The sequence below is a fragment of the Xiphophorus couchianus genome, chromosome 17, assembly GCF_001444195.1.
Source record: "Xiphophorus couchianus chromosome 17, X_couchianus-1.0, whole genome shotgun sequence".
Lineage (NCBI taxonomy): Eukaryota > Metazoa > Chordata > Actinopteri > Cyprinodontiformes > Poeciliidae > Xiphophorus > Xiphophorus couchianus.
Window position 1 is genome coordinate 7,247,916 of NC_040244.1, and position 15,031 is coordinate 7,262,946.

General features: G+C 37.6%; 1 protein-coding gene across 2 annotated transcripts in view; it reads right to left on the reverse strand.

Moving 5' to 3' along the window:
- Positions 1–15,031, reverse strand: part of LOC114160656 (fatty acyl-CoA reductase 1) — a 49,435-nt gene that overhangs the window by 4,569 nt on the left and 29,835 nt on the right. For both annotated transcript variants that reach the window (XM_028043335.1, XM_028043334.1), the window contains 6 exons: positions 9,774–9,949; positions 5,957–6,136; positions 4,786–4,963; positions 2,544–2,588; positions 2,350–2,468; positions 435–502 (listed from right to left, as the gene is read on the reverse strand). In XM_028043335.1, coding sequence (XP_027899136.1) covers positions 435–502; positions 2,350–2,468; positions 2,544–2,588; positions 4,786–4,963; positions 5,957–6,136; positions 9,774–9,949 — 766 coding nt within the window. The remainder of the gene's footprint in view (positions 1–434; positions 503–2,349; positions 2,469–2,543; positions 2,589–4,785; positions 4,964–5,956; positions 6,137–9,773; positions 9,950–15,031) is intronic.

The window sequence follows — 15,031 nt, forward strand, 5'->3', positions numbered from 1 at the left end:
ATTCGGTAATGAGGAGCTCCTTCAGCAGCTGCAGCGACGACGGAGGATTATGAACGAGCGTTTCCCCTCAACAGAAGAATTAATTAGCAATCACCGGGTTAATCTCTGACATTTCTCCAGACTAATCCTTAACGACAGTCTGGGATGTTATTTAGCGTGGGAGTCCACAATCTACAGATGAGAATTAATCTCTGCTTCAGTAAACATCCAGTCTGGATGAGTTTCCAGACATTTTCTACGTCTGTCCAGCAGGTGGCAGCCTTTCCTAGCCTTAATCCTCCACTACAACCACAACCAGGCGTCATGGCAGCCACATAGAGTCAGAGGCGGCTGATTAATCTGTGATGAAGCGGCGAACTGAGACGATGGGCCCAAACCGCCGTATCGACCTGCAGCGGCGGGTTGCTGTTAGCATCAGAGCGGCGCGTACTCACCGATCTCCCCCCAGTGGAACGGGTTGATGCCACCAGTCGTGCAGTTGTACACCAGAGCCGTTTTAGGCCTGCAAAAACAAGAGAGCGCAAGGTCCAAAAGTGCCTTAAGATGTGATTCTTGTCTGTTTTAGACACGATAAATGTTCGTATTTTAACTGCGTCGTCCAAACGTTTTGCCCCGTGGAACAAAAAACGGCAAATTAGATCTACTGACCGACCACAAGACCCATTAAAAATGGAAATAAACATTTCTTTTTAGGTTTTACCTCCTCAATAAACCAAAACTTTTATAAAATCTGTTGTAGGGCTGCAGCTAACTATTTTAGTTATCAATTATTCTGACGATTAATCGACTAATCGGATAATTAAAAAAATTGGCACAATCTGCAGATTTTTTTATTTAACCACTTTTTTTTTTTTACACAAGAAAGAAATACATTAAAAGATGCAAAGATACATAAATAAATTTGTTAAATAAAAAAATAAACATTTTATTACCAAAAATGCAACAACATGGCATTCATTTAGGGAATGCTTGATTACTTTTAGCAAAAGAGGAATCTGCAGCTAAAAAAATCCAATTAATAATTTCAACCCTAATATTTCTGCTTTAAATTGACTATAAATACTCTAGTTATCGATTAACCAAATACTAAATTAGTAGACGACCATTTCAATGATCAATTAATCACGATTAATCGTTTCAGTCCCAATTCTGTTTGATTCTTGATGACTCCCTCACATAAATTGGAGGTTTTGGAGTGGCCCAGTCAAAGTCTGGACTTAAATACAACTGAATGAGATTATCCTGCTATTAAAGTGTAAAGCAGTAGAAATGGATCCTTCATCAGATTAAAAAACCTTAAATATGCCCTTTACCGCCAGGATCAGTCCAAATTAAACTCGGCGCTGGGCAGCTGCCAATCTTCAGTTTCCCTGGAATCTTTGGCCCTTAAAAAAAGGGAGCGGCTGCGTTTTTCCAACTCGCTCCCTGCAAGCGGAACGTCTGACTCGGTCTGAGTCAACCGAACAAAACATTTCCAGACCGGAGGAGGGAATCAGCCTCCAACTCACAGGCCAAGACGAAGTTAAACGCTTCAGATTAAACCTGCAGCAGATTTTCCTGCTTACAGTCGAATTTTAAACTTTTTCTTCTTCGTCAAAATTTACACACATTTTAGTCACTAACAGGGTTTCCCCACATCTGATCGACCTAAAATGAGATTTTTAGAGATTAAATGAAGCTTCCAAAACATTTTCATGGCGACACTTCAAACTTTTTCAGACGTGAAAAATAAATGATAAAAGTTCAATTTGTGTTTTTGAATTTATCGTAAATATTTCAGTTTTAAATTTGCAAAAAAGAGACAAGAAACTAGAAGAGAGGAAAGCAAGGAAGGAGACAAGGAAGGAAGGGAGGTAAGAAGGAAGGAAAGAAAAGCTAGAAGTGGGACTCAAGGATGGAAGGAAGAAAAAGGAAAGAAGAAAAACGTGACAAGGAATCCTGAGGAAGGAGGGTAGAGAACAAGAAAAACAAGAAGAAAAAAGGAGGTAGGAAGGAGACAAAGTAGAGAGAAAGAAAGGAGGGAAGGAAAGAAGAAAAAAGGAGACAAGGACTAGAGGAAGGAAGGTAGGAAACAAGGAAAGAAAGGAAAACACATGAAAGGAAGAATAAAGAAGACAAGGAGTTAAGAGAGGAATGAAGGAAACAAAAAAGGAAGCAAAGAAAAATTAAGGAAGGAGAAAAGAAGGAAGAAAAAAGGAGACAAGAAGTGTAGAGGAAAGAAGGAAGGAACAAAGGACTTGAAGATAAAAGGAAGTAAGAGAGGAAAGGAGATAAGCCAGTCTATAATCTATAAGTAAAAATCAAATTCCCCACCTGAGTGGAGGAGCTAAGCCCCGCCCACAGACCCACCTGTGCACGGCGGTGTACCAGCCGGCGGCCAGGGTCATGTTGATGACGACGTCAACGGGGATCAGGTCGGCCACGGCGTCGTTGTTGGCCCTCATGGTGCGCAGGATCCCCTTCCCCGCCTGGCAACACAACACCAGATTAGCTTAATCCTAATCCAGCTGCAGGACGAACGAAAGCTGATCGGGTTCACTCACCGCGATGAAGACGCCGCTCGGCCCGTTGAAGTTGTCGATCCAACCCTGAGGAGAAAGAGAATGAAGGTGAAGAGGCGGAGAGAAACACAGGAAGTGAATATTCAGATTAGGACATTTTCCAAGATGGCCGCCATTTTTAAACCTCTTAAACTAATTATTGCCATAAAATGTGATAGATCTTAATGACTTGGATGAACTTTATGTCCCATCGTGTGTTTTTGACTTTGTTCTTCCTGTTCATAAAACTTTAAACTAACAAAATGTAGTAAAATCGGAAACTGAGGACGTTTCTGTGTGCGAGTCTCACACCAGTCATGAAGGTGTGACAGAGAGAAACACCGTCTTAACGGTTAGCATTAGCTTCTGTTATTTTTATGAGTTTTATGGTTTAGCATTAGCTTCTGCTATTTTTATGAGTTTTACGGTTTAGCATTAGCTTCTGCAAAAGTTTTATGTCTTTATTGCTTTATAGTTAGTTTCTGCAATTTTTTATGCGTTTTGGGGTTTAGCATTTGATTTGTGTAACAGTTAAGCCTTAGTAGAGCTAAAGATTTTTTAAAGTGGTTTAGCATTAGCTTATGCAAATTTATTTATGTGTCTAACAGTTCAGCATTAGCTTACGCTATTTTTTTGTGTTTAGTATAAAAAAATGATAAACACTTTTAATTAGTGTAAAAAATTTACTTGAGCAAAGTTTAGCATTAGCTGTTTAGCAACAGCTTACACTATTTTCTTTGTGTATGTAGCGATTTAGCATAGCTAAGATTCTAGTTTATCAAATTAGTGGTTATTCAACCTAATGTTTTGGTTAGCTGTGCCCACCACTTGCAATAATTACTACAAAGTTTACTGCAAACATGTATTACAGTCATGGCGGCCATCTTAAACTGTCCACCAAAAAAAGGAAACACAAGATAATTGATTTCTATGTGATTTGACAACAAACAATCTGAAAAAAATGTTTTTGGCAGAAATGTACTGATTATCTTCTTCTTTATCTACAATGTCCCTAAATGCAGATAGATCAATACTCCAACCGCCATAAAAAAACAAGAAGAAGAAGAGCGAGAGAATGGTTATCAGCTGATTGGAGCAGCAGCACATGCGGCGTTGTGTTACTTCCTGTGGTGTTTGCGGTGGGAAGCGGAGAGGAGCAGCACTTGTCAGCTTCACTTAGACTCCATTAAAAATGGATGAAAGCGCTGCTAACAGACTGCTACATGTGTGGAGGGGCCACTGGGGGCCAAATAAACACGACGCACACAGACAGGCGTCTAAATAAGAAGCCCGGTCCGCTTGCAGTGAGAGCCGGGCCCGTTTGAAGAGGCGGACCAGAGTCTGGCACTGCTGCCACCAAGATTATACAAATATTAACTCTTATTTTATCAAACACCAATTTTTATTTATTTAATTTTAAATGGAAGTTTTGTATTAACTTTTATTTATTCAAAAAATGTTTATAACATTAATTTAATATCTATTTTTTCTATTTATATTTTTAAATGTATTGATTTATTTTCGTCAGTTTGAATTTGCTTTTGATTAATTTCTTAATTCTTTGGGTAATTTATATTTTACTAAATAAAATAGTTGATTATTTATCTTAGTTGAACTTACTGCTTTTATTGTTTATGTACTTTTTAAATATTTCTTTCTTTAAACCTTTTTAGGTTCTTTTGTCTGTTTAAAGAGTCGCTGCCAACTGCAGGCCGATCAATTTTTATTTTTTCAAATACAAATGTTTATAATTTATCATCAATTTTTAAAACAACATTTTTACTCATATTTTTGTTTATTCAGAAAACTGTTTATAATTAGTTTTAATATTTCTAAGATTTATGTTAATTTTATTTTGATTTTTTTTTAGATAATTTCTATTTATTGTTGTAAACATATAAATTTATCTTCAATTTGAAATTAATTTGTTTATGTATTATTAAAGGAAAGAAATAGTTTATTATTTCTGTTAATTTAACTTACCTTTTTATTATTTGTGTAGTTTTTAAAACACATTTTTTAAATTAATTCATTTGTTTTTCCGTTTATTAATTTATTTAGGGTCTTTGCCAGCCAAAATCTCAATAAAAAAATACAAATATATTATTTCATCCTTATATTATCCAAGCTGTTTATATCGATATCTCAGATATTTGTTTTTTTCTGGACACAATTTAATTTAAACATACTAATAATCCTCGGTTTTGCACGTTGCAGTGCAGTAATAGTTGGCCTGTGGACCTACGGGGAAAGGCTCCTGCCAGCTGGCTCCCACTATGGAGGGTCTGATGATGCCAATGTTCAGCTTGTCCTGCTCCTGCTGCACCACGCACTCCGCCAGGGCTTTGGTGTACGTGTACGTGTTGGGCCGGTCGCCGATGAGCCGCGGCGTGATGTCCCGCACGATGCCGTCGTCCATCCACCTGAAACCACAACCAGAAATGTTAAAAACCTCCAAACGAACCGTCCATAGAAAACCAAAAACCATAACGAAAATGTATTTGACATATGTATAGTAGAGTTGAAACGATTAATCGTGATTAATTGGAATAATCATCAACCAACTTAGAAATCGATTAATTGTTAACTGGAGTATAGAAACTCTAAAATAAGGCCGGGAACTGTATCTGGATGTTTAAAGAGTTTTTCCTAAAAAACATTAAAGAAAGTCAACAAAAGTCTGGCTGAAACTATTAATCAGATTATTTCTGATTATTAAAATAATTGCCAACTAATTTAGTAATTGATTAATCATTAACTGGAGAATTCAGACTAAAAAAGGCATTTGGTGAAAGAACAACAGTCAGAGCAGCAATTAAACCAAAACTGTAAAAATATGTGCATTTTCCATTTAAGATAAAAACCATTGTCTATAAATACGTTCTACTCAAAACTTCTAAAGTAGCAGTTTTAGCTTCTACTTACATTGGAGAAACGCAAACATACCAATAATTTAATTCATTTTTTGAATAAGTAAATAAACATTTTAATGCAATAGAAAAGCATTCTTTAGTGAACGAGTGATCATTTGTTTCAAAGGATGAATCTGCAGATAAAAATACTTTTAATGTGAAAAGCTCAGGCCTTTCTGCTTGATTTATCAGCTCAGTGTAGAAACGATCTGCTGATTATTCTTTGGATCCATTAGAAGAATATTCTTAAAAGGAGATTTAAAAAAAAAATAATTTCACAGAATTTGAACCAGGTGAATCTAAATGTGCTACTCAATCAGATTTCTGGGTAGATTTATTTTTTTTATCTTAATGCAAAATGTAGAGATTTTTTCTAAAATTTTGGCTTAATTATTGCTCACAGTAGTTTGTTCTTTTAGCAAATTATCTTTTGTTTTCAAGTCTGAATACTCCAGTTAATTGATTAATTACGATTAATCGTTAGCGTGAAAGTCGTCCACTCACTCGACAGACTCGATGAGCTTCTTGGGCTCGACCGGCGGCGGGTAGATGATCTCGTCGATGTGCTTACGGTTGCAGTTTGCATAGGCGGTGGAGATGTGAATGAAGGCCTCTAGGTGGTGCATCTGCTGCGCCAGGCTGAGGAGCTGCTGCGTGGCGATCACGTTCAGCTGCAGGGCGTGCCTGCAGGAGAGCGAGAGAGAGAGAGACGGCGCTAAATGTGTGGAGGAGGTAAAGGCTGAGCAGCTGTGACTACGTGGGAGAGGACAAGTTTACGGTCTCTGAATGTTCGTTTGCTGACAGCTTTAAGCTCGCTTTGCAGGAAAAAACACTTTAAATGTTGAGCAATACGACATTTAATATATCCTGCAATATGTTGAGCTCTGTATTTCCACTGATTGATCCTTTTAGTTCAGTCAAGTCAAAATATTTAATTCTTCCGCCGCATTAAAAATGCAAAAATATGTCATATTTTACATTTGCCTTAAACGGGGTTTGTACATTTTTCCAATTCAATTCAAGAACTTTTCAAGGTACATTTTCAAACTTTTCCAGAACTTTGGAGATAAAAACAAAACAAATGTTTCAATTCACTTTTATTAATGGCGTCATTTATTACTGTTATGTGAAGGTATTCTACATGCTAGAGCAAGAAAAAATAAAATACAACAAAACTTTAGGTTTTGGTCCGAGAACAAAACACTAATTTAACCAAAAGGAAAAAAGAAAATAGAAATTTCAAACTCAGAAGTTTATTAGTTTTTTCTTGAAAATTTCTGAGTATAATCTCAACATTTCAGGTTTTTTTCTTAGCTCAGAACTCAGAAAATTCCAAGTTTTATTTTAGAAAACGTCTCAGATAATATCAGTTTTTTCTAGCATATTTTTTTTTACTTTTCAAACTCAAATTTCTCTTTTTTTCAGAAAATTTCTGAGTGTAATTCAAAAGAGTTTGAGTTGTTTCTTGTAAACTTTCAACTTTTCAAACTCAGAAATGTCCACGTTTTATTTTAGAAAATTTCTGAGATTAAAATCAGTTTTTTCTAGCAAATTTACTCATTTGTTTGGATCCGCAGTTGCTCTAATACGCCGCTGTACATTTCTACTTACTAGAAATAAAGAACAAACAAGCATAAAACTCAGTTCTGGTCATTTGAAGTGAATTATTGGGTCGGTTTTTAATAATTCAGCTGCCTGGCTGAGGTTATAACAACCATAATAAACCTGATGCGATCTGGTCCAATTTGAACTGAAATGACATCTTTTAATCTTCCTAAAAGAAGCCGATCCTGAACGAGGCGGGTAAACGTGGTCAGTGGAGCTGTGACGTAAGACGCGGCGGCTCCAGGTGGGCGATCGGTCCAGCTAAGAAGCGACAGGAAGAGAGACGAGCGCGTGTGGGTGTCCGCTCCCCCTGCAGGCGGGTGGAGGGCGTTACGCCAGCAGGCGCAGAGGAAGTCGGACAAACCACAGAGCGTCTTCCTCCAGCTGAGTCGCCTCCCATCTGTCTTTGCTGCTGTGATGCAATAACTGACTCTGAAGCTGATAAAAAAAAATCAAACTTGTCGTTTCTACAATCATACAGTCAGTTTAAACCAAGTCTCCACTGACTGCTTCAGTTTGGATCTGCAGCACAGCTAGCAGCTGCAGAAAGTTAGAAAAATAAATGTTAGCTCAAGTGACCATAACTATGTTTAAATGTTGCTTTTAATCAAAAAGCTGCTGCTACTTGTTGTTTCGGTGATGAAGATGTTTGTTTTATTTTTTGTCTCGTTATTCAGGGGTGACCCCAGGAGGGGGATTCAAAGGGCCATGGCCCCAAGTTAGAAAAATGTAGTTCATGTCATAGAAAGGGATACAATCCTCTTCTTCTAGCAAGGCATTAACATAAAACCCAGTAAATAAATAAATAAAATATCTACTTTTCATTTGTCATTATCCCAAAGACAAAAGAGAAATCCTCTAAAATCAGACGCTAATCTATTTCTGTTTATATTTCAAGGAGAAAGGAGTTGTCTTCTACTGAGGTTGCCTTCAGTGGTTCTTGGTGCAGCGCCCCCGCAGGCGAGGAGGGGAACGGGTAGTGTGAAAATGAATCATAAAAGCTGGAAATGCAACAAATATCTCTATTTCTGTCCCCAATCAAACCAAATCTACAGGACTATCAGGTGTGAAAACGCCCTAAAACAGCTTTAAATTTCAGATTAGCTCACCTACCAGAGGGCCTAATTCATCTTCAGCAGATCTGCAGGACGGATTTATGGAGAGAAACGAATGCTAAAGCAACTCTGGTCTCATTAGGGGACCCTGTAGAGCAACTATCGCGCTACACAGGGAGCTGCAGTCAGATGGAAACGACTAGCAGACGATAAAAACCACAAAATGGAAAAGACAAAATCAACACCTACAGAGTCAGACGGCCAAAGGAGATTGATGTGAACTCAGCCTCCCAGAAGTCACTAAAAAAAGAGCGCAGGAAAAATAAATCTGACTTTATTACATTTATTTTTCAGTGCATGGGAAACTTAAATGAACCAAACACATTTTATCCGTATTCAACATTTATTGTGATAAATTTGTAGGAAATATTGTTGCCAACTAATATGTTTTTTTTTAAACTGTTGTTTTGTCAAATTTTTTTGTTTTATTGTTTTTCCCCACTGTTTGTTCAATGAAAGCATCAATAAATAACTACAAACAATCACCACATGCAGTTTAGTGAAATAAATCACTTTTTTGTTGCTGCTGTTTTGAAGAAGATTACAAATGAGTGTTTTAAAAGAGCAATATTAGTATTTGTTCCGACGCTTTGCTGTTGTGTTAAATTGTTGCAATTCCAAAAGAATTAATTATAAATGTTTTGATAAAAACCTGGTTGTGCAGCTTTATTCCTCTATAAATTATCCAATAAAGATGAAACAATTGGACAGAAACAGGGCTTCACTGAAGTATTGTTACTCGCAAACTTTCAACTTTTCAAACTCATATTTCCATGTGCATTTCTTGAACATTTATGACAATAATAGCAACATGTATGAGTTTTTTTTTTCTCGCAAATATTTCAGAAATGCTTGTTTACATGTAACAAACAGGCAGAAGAGGGTAGAGTGTTCTAAGGTAGATTTACTTTATCATACTTTCACTGAAGTAAAACTAGAAAGTAACTGTCCAAGAAACTACTTAACACTAAAAATGTTTTTGATAAATAACTTTCTCACGTTAAAAGTAATTATTTAATACTTAAAAATTACATCAGATGGACAAAAATGTAAAGTTTTGTCCAAATTCTGGTATTTTAAAGACTAAAATGAAGAAAATGAACATAAATAACATGACAAAAAACATAACAGATTGCTTTTAAAGACTTTTCTAAATCATTACAACAACAAAGGTAAAATGAAATGCTTTAATTGTTTACGGTGTTCTATGACTTTGTATTTTTATGATGTAAACATGAAACTTGAAGCAATTTGTAATTTCTTCTCCTTTCCCAATAAAATTGGAAATGAAAAAAACGGACATTTTATCTTTAAACAACACTGCCCAGCGAGAGTTTCCCCTAAATGATTCTGCAGCGTGAAGGTGAAACAGTAACAGGAAACCATGAAATTTGACCTAAAACAATGAATCAGTGTTTGTTGTAAACTCCTGACCAAAGCAGGAAGCCTGATTTGTTAGGTAAACTGTCACACTGGCTACCATTGATGGCTTCTTTTGTTTTACAAACCATTGATTTCACACCCACATCCCGCTCACTTCCCCTTCTCTGTGAAATCAATCAAACGGCAAATCCACAACAGGAAGTTCCTGCGGCACTAACTTGAGCGGCTCGTCGAAGCGGATGGTGGCGGCGCAGTGGAAGACGATGTTGACGCAGGCGGTGAGCCGCTCCACGTCCGCCGCGCTGATGGACAGGCCGGGCTGCGTCAGCTCACTACTGATCGGGACGATCTTCTGGTGGAAGTCCGGGTTCTCCTCCCTCACCCGGTCAAAAAGCTGAACACAAACAAATAAAATAACGTAACTGATTTCTGCAATGTTGATACATAAAACACGGACAGGATGTTCAGCCATGGAAATTATCCGAAGTTCGCATAATTCCAGGAATTATGCAAACCGACCACACCGGTTTGAACATGTTCAACTTCAGTGTTTTTCACGATACGTTTCTATTGTTTGTTGTTTTTTTTTTTGTTTCCTGAAGCAATAAAAACTAAATCAGCACTGAAAAGCCAAAACAGGCCACAGGAAACAGTTTTAAGATGATAAAATACTTTATTAGTCCCAAAGGAAAATTAAATGTTGTTGTAACTCTGAAGAATTTGAATTAATCTGAGTTACTGTAAATGGAAATGGCTGTAGCAGTCTGTATTACAGCGAATTTGAAGAAGACTCTGACTGAAGACACTCTGTTTTTCTAAGAGTCTCATAAAGAGGATAGCCCTTTGCTATGAAGGTAGCCAGGAATTAAATTTAGCTCAGTTTGATCTGCAACTAACGATTACTTTAGTCATTGATTATTTTGACAACTGATCGATTAGCTGGATAAACAAAGTGCCACATTCTGCAGATTCAGCCTTTGTTGTACAATATTTTAAAAAAAAGCACAGTCCGCCATTTTTGTTCGGCTCCGCTACCAGCAGCGCCCTCTGGTGGATGATGGCCAAACTACGGCACTAAAAGACGTTCCAACGGACATCATTACTTAATCAACTGGACTTAATTTTAATCTAATAAATCATCAATCGACAAATAAACATATTTTAAGGAAATATCAGTCCACCTGTCGACCTCTGCTCAGCTACCGACGACTTTCCAGCCTGGGATGGAGAGGATTATGTGAACCCTGGTCTCCGTTTACCGCCTCGTGTTTCGTGGCATGCAGAGCTGAGCACTGCAGCCCATCGGGACTGAAACCCCAAACATGAGACGCTCTGCTAAGGCAGCAGAGTCAGATGTCATATTTCATCATGTATGCCTGTATGCGGCTCTTGGCAGTTGCTGCTAACATGACTGGAAGCAGAGCGCGGATCTGTTTTACAGCTAGTAACGGACGGCAGGAGCACCAGATCGCTGCGATGGAGTGAGTCAGCCAGCAGATGCTTTGAGTATGCTTTTCCTTACATCACCCTAAAACTTTCTGCTTTAGAAAATTGTAGATTTAAAAGCTTCAAGTAAAGCAAGATGCTAATTAGTGGAATAAATAAAAAAGAAAAATAATGCAACTTGGCAAAAAGTTTGAACACCACTGATGAAAATATGTTTGTGTTTCATCCGTTTTCAGTTTATTTTCTTCAGTCATCAATTTGGAGGAGATAAAAAATATATGACAGACAGTTGTGCTAGTGGTTAGCGTTGGCTGCTGCTAATTTATTTAAGAATTGATTAGCACCGAGTTTGAGCTTTGACTTTATTAAATGTAGTATAATAAAAAAAATAAACAAAGTCATATACAAACAAAAAAAATTATATAAAAGCAAACAAAACAAAACTGTAGTAAAGTATATTTACACATTCAAAGCGTTAGCGATACAAAATATTTTGTGTTTAGTGGTTTGGCGTTAGCGTCTGCTAATTTTTCATGCGTTTAGCATTAAAGCAGCCATTTGTTTGTGGTGGTTTAGCGTCAGAACAGCTAAGTTAAGTGAATTAATGGTTATTGGCAATAACTACTTTAGATTTTAGTGCAAACATATATCTTCCTTTACAACCGTTGCAGCAATTTGAAAAATCTCCACCACAAAAAGGTGGTGGCGGTAAAGGTAACATGGGAACAAGGAAATATTTATGATTTCTATGATTTCATGTAGGCTATGATTTCACACCCAGGACATTCCTATAATTTAGTGCAAAAATTTATTTTCAACCACAACCATGGTGGCCATCTTAAAAAATAAAATGAGTAAATATGAAATGCATGGGTCAAATTATGTACAATTTCACGCCAAAAATATTGGAGTTGTCGTAAATATTGGCAGTTTGAGGGAAAAAATACATTTTCCTTGATGTTTTTCAGTGACCAACAGTTTTAAAGATTGGTGAAATGTTTTTTTGCTGGACTGTCATGCGTCTCCAGTCCAGAGGGACGTAAGAGAAGCGATGGTAGTTAAAGCAATGACTTCATCTGTCATTTTCCCTTCTGCTACAAAACTAGCAACAGACGTGCTTAAACATGCAACTCTGAAGAATATGTTTCTCATTCTTGCAGCAGCTTATCAGTTTCTTTCAAGGTCTGTTCAACTTTGCACACAGCAGTGCTACTCACTTCCCCAAAGGATAAAACGAATTAAAACGTTATTTAAAACTGCAGCACCAGTTGCTAACATTTCCAACATGCAGTTAAATTACGTAAAGACCCAGAACGGAGGCGGTGCATTGAGGTCAGAGGGGTGAGCGAGGCCAAACATGGTGGGCTTCAGAGAGCCTTTTGTTGAAGGCGCAGGCGGCGGAGATGGACATTGTGGCGTTGCTTTGTAAAAAGGCTCTTTGGATGATAAGTGGTCTTGTACCAGCCTTCCACCGCTCGCGTTTAACACTGCACCCTTCTCCCACCCACGGGCGCCATGCAATAAACTGGGACACAATGGCCCAGTTAGACCACAACGCAACTGTTTCTGCAGATAAACAGCAATGCAAATGAGCAAATGTTGGTCAGTTATCAAAGCAAATGTATTACATCATAATTTCTCAATTTTTAAGGCGGTAAAGGTAATAAATCTTCCGGAAAGGTGATTTATAAAGGTAACACTGTTCGTGTTGTGTCAACACAACAAACAGTTGTATTGACTACAACACAACTGTTTCTGCAGATAAACGGCAACGTAAATGAGCAAATGTTGAGGTCAGTTACCAAAGTAAATGTATTACATCATAATTTCTCAATTTTTAAGGCGGTAAAAGGTAATAAATCTTCCGGAAAAGTGACACTGTGTGGACTTTCACAGTAACCCAACACTAATGGCTCCTTCCTTTCAGAGCAGCAACACAAGATGCCATTTAAACAGCCTCTCTTCACACTAACTGGCCTTTAGCTGAACTAAATGATTGTCTCTGTCCTGGAGAAAATGAATGGCAAGAGAAGAAGAAGACAGTAGGAGGGATGTAGGTGAGGTTGGAGGGTTTTTTGTGCTGTAGATTGATGCCCATTTGACACTGACTGGTTCTTTTGTCTCTGCATCTTTGAGTTATCAAATTTGGGTGAGAATTTTCTCTAAAACTCAGCAGTTTTCAGCATAAAAGTAAAAAAGAAAACCACTCAGCTGTATTGTTTGTCTTCTCTTGCTACCTTTACTGGGTTTCTACAGATTGTGGATGGAAGGAAAAGTGAAGAAATAAATGAAGTTATGGAGGAAAGGACTTATGGATGAAAATAATTGGTGGTTTAATAAAAAAACAAACAGATGGACAAATTAAATGACATAGAAATGGATGGATGATTGAATGGATGGAAAGATGGACCAACATGACGGATAAATGAATGCATGGATGGATAGATGGTTGGATACTTAGATGAATGGATGGAGTGAAAATTGGATGCATATATAGATGTCTTGACAGATGGACAAACATGGATGGATGGTCGGTTGGATGTTAGATGGATGGATGGATGACTTGATGGACAATCAGATGGATGGATAGTCGGATGGATGGATGGTCGGATGGATGGTTGGTCAGATGGATGATCGGTTGGATAGATGGATGGTTGGTTGGTTGGTTGGATGAATGGATAGATGGTTGGTCGGATGGGTGGTCAGATTGATGGATGGATGGTTGGTTGGTTGGATGAATGGATGGTTGGTCAGATGAATGGATGGATGGTTGGATGACTGGATGGATGGTTGGTCAGATGGATGATCGGTTGGATTGATGGATGGTTGGTCGGTTGGATGGATGGTCGGATGGATGGTTGGTTGGATGCAGCTTTAGGACAAAGACGACAATAAAAGTCTGCAAATCTGTTTTCCTCTCCAGACCAGAAACGTTTCCAGAACGTTCCGCTCTGCGCAGGAATCCTGATTTCTACTCAACCGGCTGGAAAGTTCTCCTCCTCCGTCTTCTTCTCTTTTAACATCCAAAAACAACACAAAAAAAAACAGGCCTCTGTCTTCAGCCTTCACTGCTGACTTCGCCGGACGAAACCAGCGGCTCCAGCAGGAGAAAATGTACAGTAACCATGAAGAGCCTGCCAGCCAAAGTGTGTCAGAAGGAAGCAATTAGCAGCAGTTCCCTTAGTACTGACCTCCATTTTGCTGCCATGCACGGTCTAAATTAGTCAAATAATAGGATGTGAGCAGGATTAATGACAAAAGAAGAGCCAAAGGAAGGAAATGCTTTTGGAAAGATGCGATAATCAGAACAGATCTGAACAAAAATTAATCGATTTAAATCCTAAACCTCGGTTGTAAAACGTTATTTATTGTTATAAATCTTTGGGAAGGCGTTGCCCACCTTTCTGTTTCTACTCTGAATGTTTGAGCCTCTTAAAAGCTTAAGAGACTGATCACGGATTACAGGCAGGATCCTATCAGACACTAATGGGAATGAAAAGGGTTCCTGTGTCTGTCTGCGGGCGACAACTGGACAGAAACAATTAAAACAAATTCAAAATACTTTACTGATCGTAGAGGGAAATTAAACAACTCGTTACTGCCATGCAAATACAAATAGAGCTGAAACGATTAATCAATTATTGAAATAATTAATCAATAAAGTTAAAGACTCCAAAAATGGCTTTTTCTAAAAGAACACCACTCAGAGTGGTACTTAAGCTAAAATGGACAAAAATATATGAACATTCTGAATTCAAGATACAAAAAATAAAACCTATGTAAATATGTTCTACACAAAACCTTCTATCTGTTGATGCTAAAAGATTTTCACACGTTGCTGTCAATCGTTCACTGATGGAACGCATTTCAGGCCATAGATTTGTATTTTCTTATTTAAAAAGGGAATTTAATGGTTTATTTCAAATATTGTATAAAATGCTTAAGTTTTTAAATGAAAAATCAGCAGTATGTGACAATTTTTTAAATCAGATTGTCACCTTAAATATTTAAGAAATGCTTCAAAAATATC